Below are 17,763 nucleotides of genomic sequence, written 5' to 3'. Positions count from 1 at the left end.
GAATCCAATTATTGGCGATTCAGCTAGCGGAAAAGACCAAATTAGCTAGCTAGCTTGATTTGGCCTCTGCTTGCTCGACATTTTTCAGTTAAGGTCATCGATCTAAGGTTATCTTCCAAAGGTAAATCATTCATGTGTTAATCGTGTATGGTCGCTTGTTTCTTTTCATTTTGCATTTCTAGTTCTACCTCAAAATGGTAAGTTTGCACAGAACACGCAGTAGTACTACCAGTATTAATTAATCCAGATTATCAGAAGAAGCTGCAAATGTTTTGGTGAAAGATTCACAAGCATTATGCTAACTATATATATATATATATATATATATATATATATATATATATATATATTGTATGTCAAACATTTCTCAGAACTCACTTGAACAAAAACGAGTTTAACACTTAATAATTAATATGACCAAAAGCTAGCACTTGAAATGACCGACACAAAAATTAAAAAAAAACGGTAACCTCTCGTCCCGAGTAGTAGTATAAAGTAGTACTTCACGTTTCCTCTTGGAAAAAGTGGAAATCCCTTATTCAGGTCGATATATATATATATATATATATTAATTACGCTTCATTTCCTTGCCCGCCTTTAGAGAAATATAGCTCCAGCCCTTTTAAGCAAGGGGACAAGCTCGCTCCTGAGGTTGAGACTCATGACCTCTCTTGTACCACCAATGAAAGTTTGCCCTATGAAAACAGCAGGAACGCTTGGCTGACAACCTCGTTGCAGTAGTTCCCTCTCAATTTGATGTCCATTCGACATCTGATCAAGCTCGTACACCGTAGGGTTAGCACCAAACCCAGTTATGAGTGTCTTGATGGAGTAGCTCATGCAGCAACTGGTCTTGCTGAAAATCACCACTGGTCTTTCACTCGCCAAGCTTGCCACAGTATCCATTAATGCCAAATTAAAACAGTAATTAGCTAGAAGACTGCTGAAATTGGACGTACGTAATGTCAGGCCGCAGGGAGATCTTCTTGCAAGTGACTTGTGTATGGTGTTTAATTGCAGTGAAGAGCTTGAACTACCATGGAGGTCTATTTATAGTGCTAAAAGGTGTATTGTTTTCTAGAATAGAACAACCATATATGCACTAAGAAGGAATAAAATTTTGTAAAGATATGTGATTGGATTCCCAGATAATTAACTTTATATTCATACATGATTATATGATAGAGACCCTCCCTGTTTCCATTGAAATGGACTAATAATTAATGCGTTGCAAATCAGCAAGTTAACATCTCCAACCATCTTTTTCGGATAAGCCAAGTGCATCTCATGGTATTGTCGTTTTATTACTTTCAGAGATCGAATAACAAGTATATATTGTCTGATTGCATTTAGAGAAGTGCAATATTATAGAAAAGGCTAAATTTATGTTCAAGGTACGTCGGTCTGTACTCCAAGATATAATCTGAAGGTCCTAAAATCATGAGGACGTTAATTTCATCGATTCAACATGAGTAGTACCAGGCATGTTAGATTGTTTCCCCCCCACCTTTACCCTTTGATTTTCTCAATCATGATCAGTTTTCCTTCGCTTCATATATAGAAACTACTGATCACGTACCTATCTATATTTTTGAAGCATCTGCCGAGGTGATAAAGGAAGTCGGGTTTATCTATTTGGAAAGCACTTTTTCTCCCCTTGCAAGATTCGCATTCAGTACTGTGATGCAGAAAAACCGAAAGCCAATTGAAAGACAAGATCAAAAAGAGTAAATTGAAAATATAATATGCTTAGAAAAGAAAAGTAATTCGCCCCCATATAGCACAAAATCTACGTACGTAGAAACCATACAAGATGGAGACAATGATTCCTTAAGAATCCACAAATTATAAATGATGTTGACCCAGCTTGTAACTATTAGAGATAAAAGAAATAACATTATTATCTAATTAATCTTGAAAGTTAAAATGAAAAAAAAAAAACAATATATGAGATCAGTACGCGACAATAATCTTAAAGATATATATATATATATATATATATATATATATATATATATAATCATGTGTCAATTTAGAGATGTAAGTGAAAGATGCTTGATAATTAGAGAATGTGAATTTGTACTTTATGTTTTTCCTATTTATTTCAACACATCAATATAATATTGCACTAATTGCCAATTGGAAATATCAATATTGTTGTAATAAGCAACATGCACAAGGGCACTAAGGTTAGAGAGAAAAAAAAGTGACGTGGCGCTAGGTTTTTTTCTCTCTAACTATTTGCTTGTGGGCGCTTTAGGGTTTGCATGACTGCAGCCGATGGCCTTCTGGCCATTGCGGGGCCGTCGTTTCGTTCTCGATCCTTTGCTGATATGGTGATACTCTCTTCAACCTCTTTTGGAAGTTGTTGTGCCATTTAGATCTCATAAAACTGTGGAGGGGGAGGCTTGTGTGGTTGTTTCCAAGGAGGAGATTGATGGATCTGCTATGCCATTCCAATACTCCTTGGTCTTGAAATTTCTACGTCAAAGACCATCATTTGATTCTATCCATTCTTTTATTCGACTACGATGGGGGTTGCTGAAATAGCTGGTTGTCTTTTCCATGCGAAGGCCACGAAACGTGTTTATTAGGTTAATGTCGGAAGAAGATTTCGTGAAGGCCTTTGCGCGCGAGTCTTGTGAGATAGATGGAATCACAAGAGGTTAAGGAACTAGTTCATGTTCCTGTATGGATCTCACTTCTGGGGTTATCCCCAAATTTTTATCATGAATCTTTCTTGAGAAGTATCACGGCCCCGATTGGAAGATTTTTGAAGTGAGATAACCCTACACGATGTGCGACATGCACGGATGGTGCAAGAGTCTGTGTTGAATTGGATGTGTCTATCGAGCCTTTGCGTGCCATTTGGATTGGTACTCCTCTAAATCCTCAGAATCCTTATCAGGTTATTGAATTTGAGACCTTGCTAGCGTACTGCTTGAGCGCAAGGGCATAATGCCAGGACGTGCAAATGGGTAGGTAAACCTAAGGTGAGTGATTGAAAAGTGAGGAAAGAAATTGCTAAGATGGATCAGGTTTGGGTGAGTAAAGAACAAGGTGGTGATCAACCTGTTGTGGAGTTTCTAGAAGGTGAGACTAGCAAATTGAAAGATTCGGGTGAATCTCTCAGTAATGATGGGAGTGATGAGGAACGAAACAAGGCTCAAAATGATAGGAAGAATCGGGATGATGACAGTTTAGGAAAAAATATTTCTTTGGTTCCGGAACCTGTTTGGGAAGATGAGCCAACTGATATGGAGGTGGTGGTGGATCGAGGTCAGAATGTGCGGGGTGGGGAGACAGGGGCGTTCTTGGAGGGAGTATTGAAGGATGGTGTAGTGGTAGGTCTTGAACCTGTTAGAGTTGATTAGACAATGGTGATGAAGGTGGTGGAGGATCGATGTGAGATTCCGCTTATGGATGGTGGGGTTATTGGTGAGGTACTTAGCCATTCGGATGAATGTACGGGAATGGTGATGCCTGGGAATGATGAAGCACGGGGTGTTGAGGAGATGGAAAATCAGGGCACGATTGATGAGGTAATTGCGAGGGAGATGAGGATCCAAAGTGAAGTTGGTATGGATTTTGGTAATGAAGATGCCGTTGAGGTACATACCTGCTCAGATATTGAATCAAAGGGGGTAGTGGAGCACTTGGCTAAAGGAAAGGTTGTCCTTTCGGACTCTGATATTATCCATGGAATGTTGTGAAGGCTAAAAGCTATAAGTTAAGGGAATCAGTGAGGGCTAAAAGCAAGCCCTTTCGTCTTAATTTATAATGTTGTCATATTTGTTCTGGAATACCTGAGGTATTGGGACCTCAGCTAGACATCTGAAAAAGTTAGTTTCAAAGTTACATACGAAAGTCCTAGTAATTGCGGAACCCATGTGGGATCATTCTAAACTACGGTTATGGCGAGATAGATTGCATTATGACTATTGTGAATCGAACGCTAGTGTTGGAGGTAAGATGTGGATTTTCTAGTCTCAAGATATGGAGATTTCATTTGTTTGTATGGGTTAACAATTCCTAGCAATGCGGTTTAGACATAACATGCGATATCCTAATGACCTTTGTTTATGCGAAATGTTATTATATGGATTGAAGGCGGTTATGGAGTGAGTTGTTAGATCTGAATCATCAGAACCTACCTTGGATCATCTTGGGTGACTTTAATATTATTAGAAATGATCATGAGAGTTGAGGGGGAAGGCCAAGACTTGCGTCGGCCATAGAGGATTTTAATGGCTAGGTGGATACTTGCGGTTTGTTGGAAATGATTTTTTCTGGACAATCTCTCTCATCATGTACTGGTCATGCATGTTTATCTAGGAGCTGGGCCCATTTAGATCGTGTATTCCTAAATGTTACAGCTTTTGACCTCTTCCCTAATGCGCATATGAAATATCTTCACAGGTCTTCTTCGGATCATGCACCATTGCAGGTTTTTTTGGAAGCAAAAATGGAGTTGTATGGGTTCCGCCCTTTTAAATTTCAACAGATGTGGGTTTCTCATGATTAATTCTTGAGCTGTGTTTCTCAAGCTTGGCATGGTGAAGAAGGAAGTGGCTCGAAGCTGGAATCTCTTGTGATGAAGCTGAAACGTGTGAAGGCTGCTTTGCGTATATGGAATAAGCAGGTGTTTGGAAGAACAAATAGGCATATTGCGGATCTTGAGGACCTGATAAGGGGTTTAGAGGAGAGTTTGCAAAATGCTTATTCTGAGGATGCGGAAACCAAACTGGTTGTTTCTCAGGTTGAGCTTTTCGTTTGGATTGATAGAGAAGAGCAAAGATTAGCCCAACAAGCAAAGCAATCTTGGATTCAAAAAGGGGAAGCAAACACTAATTTTTTCCATGCTGTCAATCGCCGTAATCAGCAACAGGTCAAGATAATGCAACTGGAAGATGGATCTTGTCTTACTTCTTCAGAACAGATTCATGAGGGGGCAGTTCAACACTTTCAAAAATTCATGGAAGCAGGTGTTCCTCATGCAGCACCGAACTTGGAGGGTCTGGTTCAAATGGAAATTCAGCAGGTTGATAATGAGGATTTATGTCGGATTCCTACGTTGCAGGAAGTTTATGACACCGTGATGTCTATCCTGATTGATAGTAGTCCGGGTCCTGACGGGTTTGGTTAAGGTTTTTACCTATCTTGTTGGCATATTATGGGTTCTGATGTAGTTGACGCAATAGCTGAGTTTTCTCAAGGTATGGCATTTCCCAGATTTTATACGGCTTTTTTTTTTGTTCTTATACCAAAAGTGTAAAATCCATCAAGCTTTGATAACCTTAGGCCGATAAGTTTATGTTCAATGTTTTATAAATTGTGTTCCAAGATTTTGGTTAGACGACTTGCCCCGTTGTTAGCCAAACTGATATCTCCCGAACAAGGAGCTTTCATCCCAAGCCGGAGTATTTTTGAGAACATTAGTTTAACACAAGAAATGATCCACTCTATTAATAAGCCAATTTTTGGTGGGAATACAGGAAGAAACTCATCTAATTCAGGAATAGGTATGACTACTGACTGATTTGGAAGAATATTAGATATTTTAAAAGAAAATATAGATTCACGAAAGGTGACTTCTAATCTAGACAAGAAAATTATATTATTTTCCAAAATCATAAAGTTTGTGTCCCTTGGTACGATATGGATATCTAAGAAAAATACAAGGACGAGCTCCAAGTGCAAATTTGGAATGATTGCGAGACAATGTGGAGCCAAAACGAAAACATCCAAACTCCCTAAGATGAGAATAGTTTGGTATTGGTGAAAACAGAATTTCATTTGGTGTTTTGTTAGATAACAATGGAGAAGGTATTCAGTTGATTAGGTATGCTGCTGTGAGGACACATTCACTCCAGAAAACAAGGGGTAAGTTGGCATGAAATCTAAGGGATTGGCAACATGTAGGAGGTGTTGGTGTTTACGCTCAACTACACAATTTTGCTGAGGTGTAGAAACACATGTTTGTTGATGTCAGATTCCTCTAGAAGAATAAAAATCCAGCATATCAAACTTAACTCCTCTGTTAGTCCTTATTGTTTTAATACGAATATCAAATTGTGTCTCTATGAGTTTGAAAAATGACTGAACTAGAGAGCAAGTATCAGATTTATTTTTCATAAGATAAACCCAACTGCAACGTGAATGATCATCCACAAAAGAAAGGAAATAGCGGAAACAAGTAAATGACTCAACAGAAAAAGGCCCCCAGATGTCACAATGTATCAAATCAAAGATTTTATTTCTGATAATATGACTAGTATTGAATGACAATCTTTTATGCTTTGCCAATGGGCAAACATTACAAGTAAAATTTGAAGAGGTACTGATATCAGGAATGGATTTTTTCAGTGCTTGAATCTTATTGAAAGAGAGATGTCCTAGCCTAAAGTGCCAAATATCAAATGAAGAAAGATTTACAGCAAAAAAGACACTAGAATTTATAATTGGAACTTGAGAATCATCTTGCAACATATATAAACCAGCCACTTGTTTAGCCACTCCAATCATCTTCCAATAGTGTAGGTCCTGTATAAAGCAAAATTGAGCAAGAAACAGAAAACATTGAGAATTCTCCATAAGTCTTTTGACTAAGATGAGATTAAAAGAGAAAGATGGGACATATAGAACATTGTGAAGGACCAAAGAATTTGATATTTTTACAGTTGCCAACATGTGTAACAGGAACACATGTTCCATTTGGTAGTTTTACTGAAGTATTAACAAGAGAGGTAATTGTAGTTAGGTGTGAAATAGAACTGACCATATGATCAGTAAAACCACTATCAATTATCCTAGAATTAGATTTACTAGAAACAAAATCAGATGGTGTAGTCATACCTAATAGACTCAAAGAATTTGGAAGAGAATCAGAATGACCCATAGCATTCATTGTTGTGGGTTGAGATGGTTGTGAAGAGAATTGAATGAGAGTAAGAAGCTAACGACATTGTTCTTTGGAGAAGGGAAATTGGGGAATGGAATTCATGGGTGCTTCATCAATGCCAGTAGAAGATAAAGAAACCTGATTTACATAAGATTTGGTTCGTGAGTTCTAACAAAATCCAATTGGGTAACCATGCAACTTATAACAGATTTCAACTATGTGTACAATAAGACCACAATGGGTACAGACTGGCTTAGAATGCTGCTTTGGATAATTCTTGTTGTTTGTTCCAGGAACAACCACATTCTTGCTGAGTAAAGCAACTGATTTAGTCATTTGGCCTCGAATATGCATAAAAGAATCATTTAGCGCCATTAGAAATTGAACAACATATTCTTTTTCATGTTGATCAATTACTATATTTAAAGCTCCACACTCAGATTCTCCTCATCTCAGTCAAACTCTCGACTTCCCACTTACTCTTAGTCAAACTCTATCAATGAACTCATAGATAACTCACTTCCTACTGAGTCTCAGTCAAACTCTATCAATGAACTCATAGATAATTCACTTCCTATTGATTCTCAGTCAAATTCTATTCCTCCAACTCCTCAACCAAAAATTAAAAAATCCACTAGAATTTACAAAAATCCATCATATTTTGCAAATTATCATTGCAACCTAGCCAATACTGGAGTAGCCACTTCATCTGATTCCTTGAGTAAAGCTCTTACTTCAGGTAGTCAATATCCACTTTCCTCTTTATTTCATATCCAAACTTTCTTCCTCTCATAAAGCCTTTACTCTCTCCATTTCTTCTGAAAAATAACCTACATCTTTTCGACAAGCCATACAGCATACTCAGTGGTGTGATGTCATGGAAGCTGAAATTAAGGCCTTGGAAGATAACAAAACCTGATATATAACTCATTTACCTCCAAACAAGCAAGCTGTTGGATGTAAGTGTGTTTACAAGATCAAATATACTAATGGTTCTATTGAGAGATACAAAACCTGCCTAGTTGCCTATGGCTATAAACATTAGGAAGGACTGGATTACTTGGAAACTTTCTCACCAATTGCCATGTTAGTAACTGTGCGAACTCTTTTAGCCATTGCTGCATCCAAAAATTGGTCTTTGCACCAACTGGATGTCAATAATGCTTTCTTACATGTGGACTTAGAAGAGGATGTGTACAAGTCTCTACCACCTGATTTTCACTACAATACAAATGGGGCTTCTACTCAGGGGGATTTTTTACCTTCTATTTCTGTCAAAGCTAATTCTTCAAGTCCTCCACTAGTGTGTCGACTGAATAAGTCATTGTATGGTCTTAAGCAAGCCTCAAAACAATGGTTTTCCAAATTTTCTTCTGCATTGATAACTTATGGTTTTGTGCAGTCCTAAGCTAACTACACTTTGTTCGTCCGACAGAAAAATGATTCTCTTATTGCATTACTGGTTTATGTGGATGATATTATCATCACCACTAATGAAGATGTTGTTGTAGTTGATTTGAAGCAATATCTTCATTCCTAATTCAGACTCAAAGACCTTGGACCTTTGAAGTGTTTTCTTGGTCTTGAGATTGCTCGTTCCACAAAAGGCATTACCATTTCACAAAGGAAGTATGCCCTTAAAGTCTTATCTGATGCAGGCTATCTTGGTTGTAAACTATCTTCATTTCCCATGGATCAAAACTTAAGATTGTCTAAAATAGAAGGCAAACCTCACTTAGATCCACTTTGTTATAGAAGATTATTTGGTCGACTTCTGTACTTAATTCTTACAAGACCTGACTTATCCTTTTATGTTCAAGTGTTAAGTCAGTATGCTACAAATCCTAATGACGCTCATTTGGTAGCAGCTCACCGTGTCTTAAGGTATATCAAAAGCAACCCTGGTCAAGGGTTATTCTTTCCATCAGCAAATGATCTATAGTTGAAAGCATTTTTTGATGTTGATCATGCAGAGTTACTAGAAAGTCCATTACTGGCTTTTGTGTGTTCCGTGGAAAGTCTCTTATTTTATGGAAATCAAATAAACTAAATACAATTTTTAGATCTACAACAAAGGCTGAATATCGTACCATGGCAACTACAACATGCGAGATTACTTGGCTGCAACACTTGTTACAAGATTTATTAGTTCCATAGTCCAAACCAACAATGCTCTTTTGTGATAATCAGGCTGCTCTTCACATCGCATCAAATCCAGTCTTTCACGAATGTACAAAATATACTGACATTGATTGTCATATTGTTCGGGAAAATCTGTTAGCAGGATCTCTGAAGACATTGCATGTTTCCTCAGTACATCAAGTACGAGCTAACATTTTGACTAATCCCCTTGGTTGTAACTCATTTTCTAATATTCTCTCCAAGATGGATGTTCTTAACATTTACACTCCATCTTGAGGGAAAGTATTAAGTTATAAGTCAAGCTGGTATATGGGTTACACGTGTAATATGCAAAAGTCAGTTATATATTAGTTAGTTATCACTGAATGTATATAAATAGAGACTTAGTTCAAGTAATTGATTACCAAAGTAATACGATACATGCAAGGGTGAACTTCTTCATTCTCAAGAGCTTTGTTTTTGTTTCTCTATTTCTTGCACAATCAAGATTCTCTGATAAATAAATAAATATATATATATATATAACCCTTGTCTAAAAGCCCTGGCCTAGTCTACTTGGCGATGTAAGCAAGTACTTATAATAATCTTTTGGTTCATCCATTATTAATTGGCTAGTGATCATGTGGAACTAGATATATGCATATATAAGGTACAATCGAATATATACAACCCAACAATAAATTGACTAGTTAACGAGTCCTTCTGCAGCTTGTATTATTTGGAATTGACGATGCTTGTAGTAAGTACATTTACCTCGATCGTTGCCCTTTTTAAGCCGAGTCGTAATATATACAGTCCTCTAAAGAGGGCTATATTGTAGACCCAGTGTATGAAATGACCAAATTGTCCCCATTTTTAGGCTTGAATTGACTACATTACCCATCTTTTTTCTACAACCTAAAACCTTTTCATTTGAAATTCTAGATTTTTGTTCTCTACCGCACGCCCCACAACCCAATATCCTCCACCATTGTCAACCACCACAACCCAATCTCCTCCGCCATCGACAGAACAACCACCTCCACCATCGACGGAGTCACATACTCCACTGCCGACGACCTCTTTGGCCACCATTGACGTATGTCCTAATGCTTATTTTGGTCACTGAATAACTAGAAAATTCTACATGTCCTAATGAAAAATCGTGATTATTCTAGCACGGATCTTGAGAATATTAAGCCAAAGGAGGGAGGGCTACATAATTTTGTCAACAAAAGCACTAGTGAACAGTAAAACAGTTAGATCTCATACATAATGGGAACGTGATAAGAGGAAGATAAAATTACACCTTGAAAATAAAAATGCATTATATATAGACTCATAAAAGTGGAATGAAAAATGACCAAGCACAAGAACCCAGCACTTTTATTGGCCCAGGAAAAAATTTATGGAAAATGAAAACCCATATAAGGACAAAAACACTGAAGCGTTGATTGACACAATTACATAAATTTGGTTCCGAAGGATTGGTGCAAAGCCTTGAGCTTTTTGCAGAACAAGTCCAAACTTTGAGCGACCCCCTCATAGGACGTGGTGGCTGAAGGATAAATCTTTGTCGTGGTGATTGAGAATTGCCCATTAGTGCTCTCATCGCGGCTCTGCTGTTTTTGTTGTCATTGTCATTGAGCTGAAATAGGTGACGGGTTTTCAGTAACTGTTGTTGTTGTTGTTGTTGTTGGGTCTTGGGAGATATGGTGAAAATGGGTCTACATTTTTGGTCGGAGAGAGGAAATAGAGGCTATAGAATTTTTGATTTGTGTCATGCTATTTTGAATTCATTTGGGCGCAGGGGGGTCGATTTCGACTTCAGTGGTTTCAACTTCACTGGGCGAGGTCCTCATCTGGGCTCTTTCGATTTATTTGGGCGAAATCCTCATCTGATTTATTCCATGTAATGAACCGCAGTGTTTCATTTAATAATGAATGAAACACTGTGTTTAATTAAGCTTGCAACACAGTCCCCATTCGGGGACTGCAATAAGAATTTCTCTTTTAAGCCACACCAATTTTTTTGGCCTATGATGTTTCAATGTATTATTTGTTGATTGACTATGTTTATAATTTATAGACGTTGGAGGGTGTAAATATAAGGTCTTACATCATGATCATGCATGCATGCCACTTGCAGGCATTATAATATAATTAGTCAAGATCCCTTGAGAAACTTAAGGTAATAGGCCTTAATTATGACGATCGAGGGATTATATGGCATGCTTCTGGGTGCATTTTATTATCAATTTTTAGCTAGATTTTGCATGACTTTTTTTTACCATAAATATAATATAATTTACTAATTAAAACATACTCACACACATATACATACATATATATATATATATAATCCATATAAGAGATGGGGACAAAAATAGATCAGATAGAGGATAAAAAAGTACGTCTCTAGCTATAAAGTGAATGTGGGGGCAGGGGGTAATGTGATATTTGGTAGGTGGATCGATGTGCATATATGTGTAGAACAAGATCAGTATAAAGAATGCAAGGACGGTTCCTAGCATCACTTATGGATTAGAATTATTAGATCATGGTTCTGAAGTCACTGCTTTTGCTTGTACAAATTATTCACCTCTCTCTCTCTCTTCTCTCTCTCTCTCTCTAGCTAGCTGCCGACAAGGACGGACGTTGACCACTGTTAATTTGTATGCTTCGCCTTTTTATATGCATGCTTTTCTAGATGCGAATAAATTGGAAAGACTCCACCAAGAATAGTATATATATAGTCGTTTCAAGCGTGATACATAATAAATAACTCAAACCACGTGACAATTAATATGGCTCAACTTTAATGCTTTTTCTACGTGGAGGACACGATTAAAATTCTCCTAAACGATCTAACTTTTTTTTTTCAAGTATAGAACATGATATATATGCAAAGTCTCTGCAGATATACAGCAGATCGATGGCGACGTGTACTGATGATCTTTGGTAAATATATTATTCTTCTTCTGATCATAAAATCTAATTAATTATTCTCCTGCATCCACATGATCTCTAACGTCCAAGATTGATCAAAATCTTCAAGAGCTCGAATGTTCCCCATGCATGCAGGTGTATGCAATTGGTTATTGCGTGCATGTATCGAATTAATAATATGTTCATGCATGTGGTAATTATATATATAATATACGAATTCTTCATTTGATCAATTGCCACGATGATAATCATGTTCAATATCCCGAATCGTCTTTATTACTTGGCATGCATGCAATTACTCATATTCTACACTTTTGTTTAAGGGAAATGTCATCATTCATGATTCATTCATTAAAAGAAACTTACATCTATGACCGGATATATGTGGGAATATTCCCATATCAACTATTTGGAGCTCCACTACTGGACTTGCCAAGACTTCACTAATTATGATACTCTCTACATACAAACATCCAAAAGACATGATTCTGCCTAAATAGGGATTCAACCTCACTTTTCATAGAAAGTGATGACTCAATCTTTACGGACAAACCATCTAAGAGACAAACTCTCTTTTTATTTATTTTTACTATACAATAAGAAAAACAAGAATGAAAAATGATGAATTACAGTTTAGACTAACTTTGGTAGACTTTGACGGTGCATGAAGGCAACAAGCTAGCTTGTCTCTTTTTAACCACAAGAGTCAGATCTGAAAGATTTGGTGGTGGAAATTCCGGTGCGTGTGGTGAGAAGATAGGCCGGAAGGGGTGACGCGTGAGGACCACACGCGGTAATTTCTGCAAAACTGCCACTATCCTCCGAACGATTTGCAGTTGGGAGTCTTCTTGTGCTGCCTCAAGAGTTGCTGAAAAACTGTAGATCTAACTTTTTTGGCCTTGTAGGAAGACATAAACTAAGAAAGGAGGAAATGAGAGGGAGAAAGAAAACAGAGAAAGGAGGAAATGAGAGGGGAAAAGAGTAGGAAGCCGCGGCTTCCTTATTCGGCGAAACTCAGTTTTGGAAGCCTTTTTTTAGAGTGTTCTTAGAGTGAGAGAGAGGGTTCTGGAAGTGAAAGATAATGTGGATGCTAAATAATAAATGTTATATGCTACTCATATTCTACAGTACTTGGACACATCGTGATTTATTTTTTCGTGCGCGCGCATCTTCAATTAATCATACTTAGATCGATTAAAAGGATGTTCTAGTGTGTGTGTGGGGCAGATATATATTAAACTAAATTCTGAAAGTATTTAACAAATTTATTTTAATATACTCGACATTAATTAATAATCGTTCTAGAAGGGTACAGTATATAGCTATTAAGTATATTTTATTGCAAGTACGTACGTACTCATGGCCGAATATTTTCATCTATTGATCACTCTTTTAGTAAGTTTAGTTTTGAGTGAAGCGAAGATTTTAAAATTTATCTTTTAAATTAAATTATGTCATGTGAATGATATGTATTGTAAAGACTTTAAAATAGAGTTATTCTTGCCTTGGCTGAGAATATTATTCATAACCATAATTTCATTTGAATAAAAAGGCCCCATCAATGTTCTTTATAATTAGAAAATGATTTATACATGAGTTTGAGGGTACTACACAAGCCTTATGTAATCCTTTTTGAAAAAAAGTGGAGCTGATCAATAGATGAGACCTGCATGAAAAACTTACTTTTAATTTATGATGAGCCCTACATTCTTTTAAAAGGACTGAGTGGGGCAGTTTGCACACTCCAAAACTGTATCTAGCATTACTCTTTCTTATAATTAATAGCTAGTTTGTATTTTATAATCTCATTTTTCCTCCGGAAAACATACTCTTTCAAAGCAATTTTTTAATTCGTTATGCATGATGTTTATTCCCAAAAATAGAATTCTTATCTTTTTGTAGAAAACAATAAATTAAATATTTATATTTTGGTTTGCTTTTGTTAGTGCATAACAAAACCGAACAATAAGTTTTTTGAGGTGCATTGTATTGGTTCTTATGAAATGTCCCAAAGGAGACACATTATATATATCATGACCCTCGTTCAATAATACACGGTGAATCAATTAGGCGGGCGCGGGTTTATATATATGATCAGTACTAAGTTCCAAAATAGGCTTGATTTTTTGAAACATATATTATTATATATAGTTGATGAAAAGTACTATTGGTTTTCCCATATGAAATGAACGTAGGGCCGGTACCGGTACTTGTGGGATTAAGGAGTAAGGTTTCCCATTTGGCCGACTTCAATCAAATAATTAGGACAAAGACAATGATCACATGCATGACAACTTTAATTGAACCTGGCAACACATAGCTGGTTTGGGCTCATATATTTTATAATATTGCTGCATGTATTAATTGCCAGATACTGCATGCGCTAGCTCATGATGTATTCGCAGTACGTGGTTTTAGTAAACTAGCTGCAGGCTCGGCCAGCTCAGCCAAGGAAACACCAAACTCGAAGATCTGGGTTACAAGCATCTAATTTGTGTCACTTCCATGCACGAATCGAATTATTGGCGATTCAGCTAGCGGAAATACAATCAAGAAAAGACCAAATTAGCTAGCTAGCTTGATTTGATCTCTGCTTGCTCGACATTTTTCAGTTAAGGCCATCGATCTAAGGTCATCTTCCAAAGGTAAATCATTAATATTGTGTTAATCGTGTATGGTCGCTTGTTTCTTTTCATTTTGCATTTCTAGTTGCACTTCAAAATGGCAAGTTTGCACAGAACCCGCAGTAGTACTACCAGTATTAATTAATCCAGACTATCAGAAGAAGCTGCAAATGTTTTGGTTAAAGATTCACAAGCATTATGCTAACTATATATATATATATATATATATATTGTATGTCAAACATTTCTCAGAACTCACTTGAACAAAAAGGAGTTTAACACTTAATTATTAATATGACCAAAAGCTAGCACTTGAAAAGACCGACACAAAAGTAAAAAAATCGGTAACCTCTCATCATGAGTAGTAGTATATAGTAGTACCTCACGTTTCCTCTTGCAAAAAGTGGAAATCCCTTATTCAGATCGAGAGAGAGAGAGAGAGATATATATATATTAATTACGCTTCATTTCCTTTCTAGCGGCCGGCCTTTAGAGAAATATAGCTCCAGCCCTTTTAAGCAAGGGGACAAGCTCGCTCCTGAGGTTGAGACTCATGACCTCTCTTGTACCACCAATGAAAGTTTGCCCTATGAACACTGCCGGTAGCTGACACCCCATTTCTGACAGTGCCCTTTCAATCTGCCGTCCATTTGGGATCCCACCCACATCATAAACTGCAGGATTAGCCCCAAAGCCACCTATGAGAGACTTGATCGAGTGGCTCATGCAAGAACAGGAGCTTTTGCTGAAGATGACAACAGGTTTCTCGGCCACCAACCTCGTCACTACATCCATTGCTAATAATGAATTTGATATGAAAATTGATAAGGGATCAAATGTACGTCGGAAATATATTTGAGTTTTGTGAAGGTAACTTGTGATCAAGTGAGTCAAGTACTACTACTGATCAAGGCTGATAATTATTTGCTCTGAGGAACTCCTGCTCCATCGTTGGGTTATTTATAATTAAGTTAGTGCATGGGTTAAGATCATTCATTGTTTCCCGGATAGATCAATAACAACGATCGATGGACGGAAAGGGCGTATAAAACAATATTCCAGAAGATAAGCCTTTGGAAATTATGCTGCTTTTGGATTTCCTGATTAAGTACCTCTGATGATCTGGCCGTATTGAAGTGTGGAAATTACAAGTTGCCTATCTACGGGCGCCAGCCATGCATGCTAGCTCATCATGTGTCTAAGTACTGATCTAACCCTGCATCCATCATTTTTGTCCTGATCAGGCCGTTACCTTTGTCACATTAAAATGGCAAGAATTAATCTACTAATTACATATATTATTATATGTATATATATAGAAGGTGATCAAAATAGTACTGGAACAGTACTATTGGTTTTTCTGGAGCATAGAAATGATTTTTCATGCAGAAAAAATGTTAATTGTGATCAGTCTGTGTCATGACATGATGACATGGATTATATATAAGAACGATCGACGTTTTTGAAATGAGTAATGCTATATATAGTTGTGGAGTGTATAAATGCCGTGCAGTCGTTTTGAAAAAAAATAGAATCCACTGTTAAAAAATTAATTTCTTTTCATGTGGGTTCTATATTTATTCATTTTTTTCAAAACGACTGCATGATACATGCACACTCACGATTACAAGTATCATTTATCTTTTGAAATTAAGGCAGGTCATTTTAGCAATTATATATATAAATATGTATATATATATTTTGCCTCGATCCCGGCCTTTTGATCAGCAGTACTACTGTTTTCACATATATAAGATCTTTCTTTGTTTTGGAGCATATATATGATCTGGGATTGAAGAATGAATGAAGTTGGATTTATCCAATGTTGGATTTTTCCACTGATCAATCAACAAGATTGGCATCTAGTTCGATCGATCAGTCGGCAAGAAAAGAAAAAACTGTACAAAGAGAATAAAACAAGATGGATCATGATAGAATTAATAGAAATATATTATATAATTAATACGTAATAAAGTCGTAGCTAGGATCGATCTGCCCCTCATGCTGACTGCCGATCGATCAGAGATTAATGAAAATCCATATATATATATATATATATATATGTTGGCCGTACCAGAAGGAGAGATTAAGCTGGCTAGCTAGGTAGAAGATACCCTTAAAGATCATCTAGAACCACCACACATGATATTATATTACCTATTTTTCACATGCCCTGATTCGGAACATTATTGACATGATATTATTTATTGGAACTAATATATTCTCCTCATGCATATATAAAAACACAAGCTGGCCATGATCACTAGTGCATCCATGCATTAATATTACATATATATATATATATATATATATTTACACACACTTCTAGAAAAAACACTTTTCTTGTATTCTGATTCTGTGCATGCATGCGATGCTATATATACTTTATATATTTATATATATATATATATCATATATTTTTTTTCCAATTTTTATGTATTTACAGCTTTTAATAACTTGGTCATTGCACTGAAATATTTTGTTATTTATGCCGACAAAACCACATTGCATGCATGCGGAATAATTCAAAGTAGATCAGCAACGTGGCAGTTAGCTAGCTAGCTCATTATTTTAATTAATTAACAACATGAGATTTTTTTTTTTTTTTTCTGATTGCGATAATATTAAGGATCCAGCTTATAAATAATTATATATATAGCGCTTTCAAAAGATAATCCAATAATATCATGCATGTTAGCTAAAGCAAAAATATTGTGCATTTTGGCAAAGCTCATGATGATGCATCATGAATATCTAGATCAAGCAACGTCATGAACACGCACACTGCATAAAGATCTCATAATTGTTTCTCCTTTTCTTTTGAAAATCAAAGTGCTTGCGTGCTTCATGAGAATTGTTACGTTTCTAACTTTTTCAGTAAAATTAAAATTAAGTGAATTCTTTAATATGAATTATGTAATTAATTTATTAAAAAAATAAATAATTATAATTATATTTATGATGTTAATCGTTACAAAATTAGTACTTTAGTCTTCATAATGACCTATATTAAAATTCTAACATTTTATATATGGTTAATGAATATTAAATAATTTAATTGTCCATAAATTAATATTCATTCCTTGCAACTTAAGTATCTTACAAAAAGTTATCTAATTTCTTTAATTAAGTGTAAATAATAGACTATGTATGTACATATAATAACAT

General features: G+C 36.2%; 2 protein-coding genes across 2 annotated transcripts; both read right to left on the bottom strand.

The window, feature by feature from the left end:
- Positions 1-356: 356 nt before the first annotated feature.
- Positions 357-15,483, bottom strand: LOC109008241 (monothiol glutaredoxin-S2-like). The gene is made up of 2 exons (XM_018988258.2): positions 15,083-15,483; positions 357-595 (listed from the first exon to the last, which is right to left on the bottom strand). The coding sequence occupies exon 1, from the start codon at positions 15,388-15,390 to the stop codon at positions 15,085-15,087; it is 306 nt and encodes a 101-aa protein (XP_018843803.1). The 5' UTR covers positions 15,391-15,483; the 3' UTR covers positions 357-595; positions 15,083-15,084.
- Positions 379-1,015, bottom strand: LOC109008240 (monothiol glutaredoxin-S6-like). Its single transcript, XM_018988257.2, has one exon. It carries the CDS (start codon positions 904-906, stop codon positions 598-600), a length of 309 nt encoding a protein of 102 aa, XP_018843802.1. The 5' UTR covers positions 907-1,015; the 3' UTR covers positions 379-597.
- Positions 15,484-17,763: the final 2,280 nt, after the last annotated feature.

The sequence above is a fragment of the Juglans regia genome, chromosome 11, assembly GCF_001411555.2.
Source record: "Juglans regia cultivar Chandler chromosome 11, Walnut 2.0, whole genome shotgun sequence".
Lineage (NCBI taxonomy): Eukaryota > Viridiplantae > Streptophyta > Magnoliopsida > Fagales > Juglandaceae > Juglans > Juglans regia.
The sequence above is the reverse complement of the archived record's forward strand: the minus strand, read 5'-3'. Positions and strand labels throughout refer to the sequence as shown.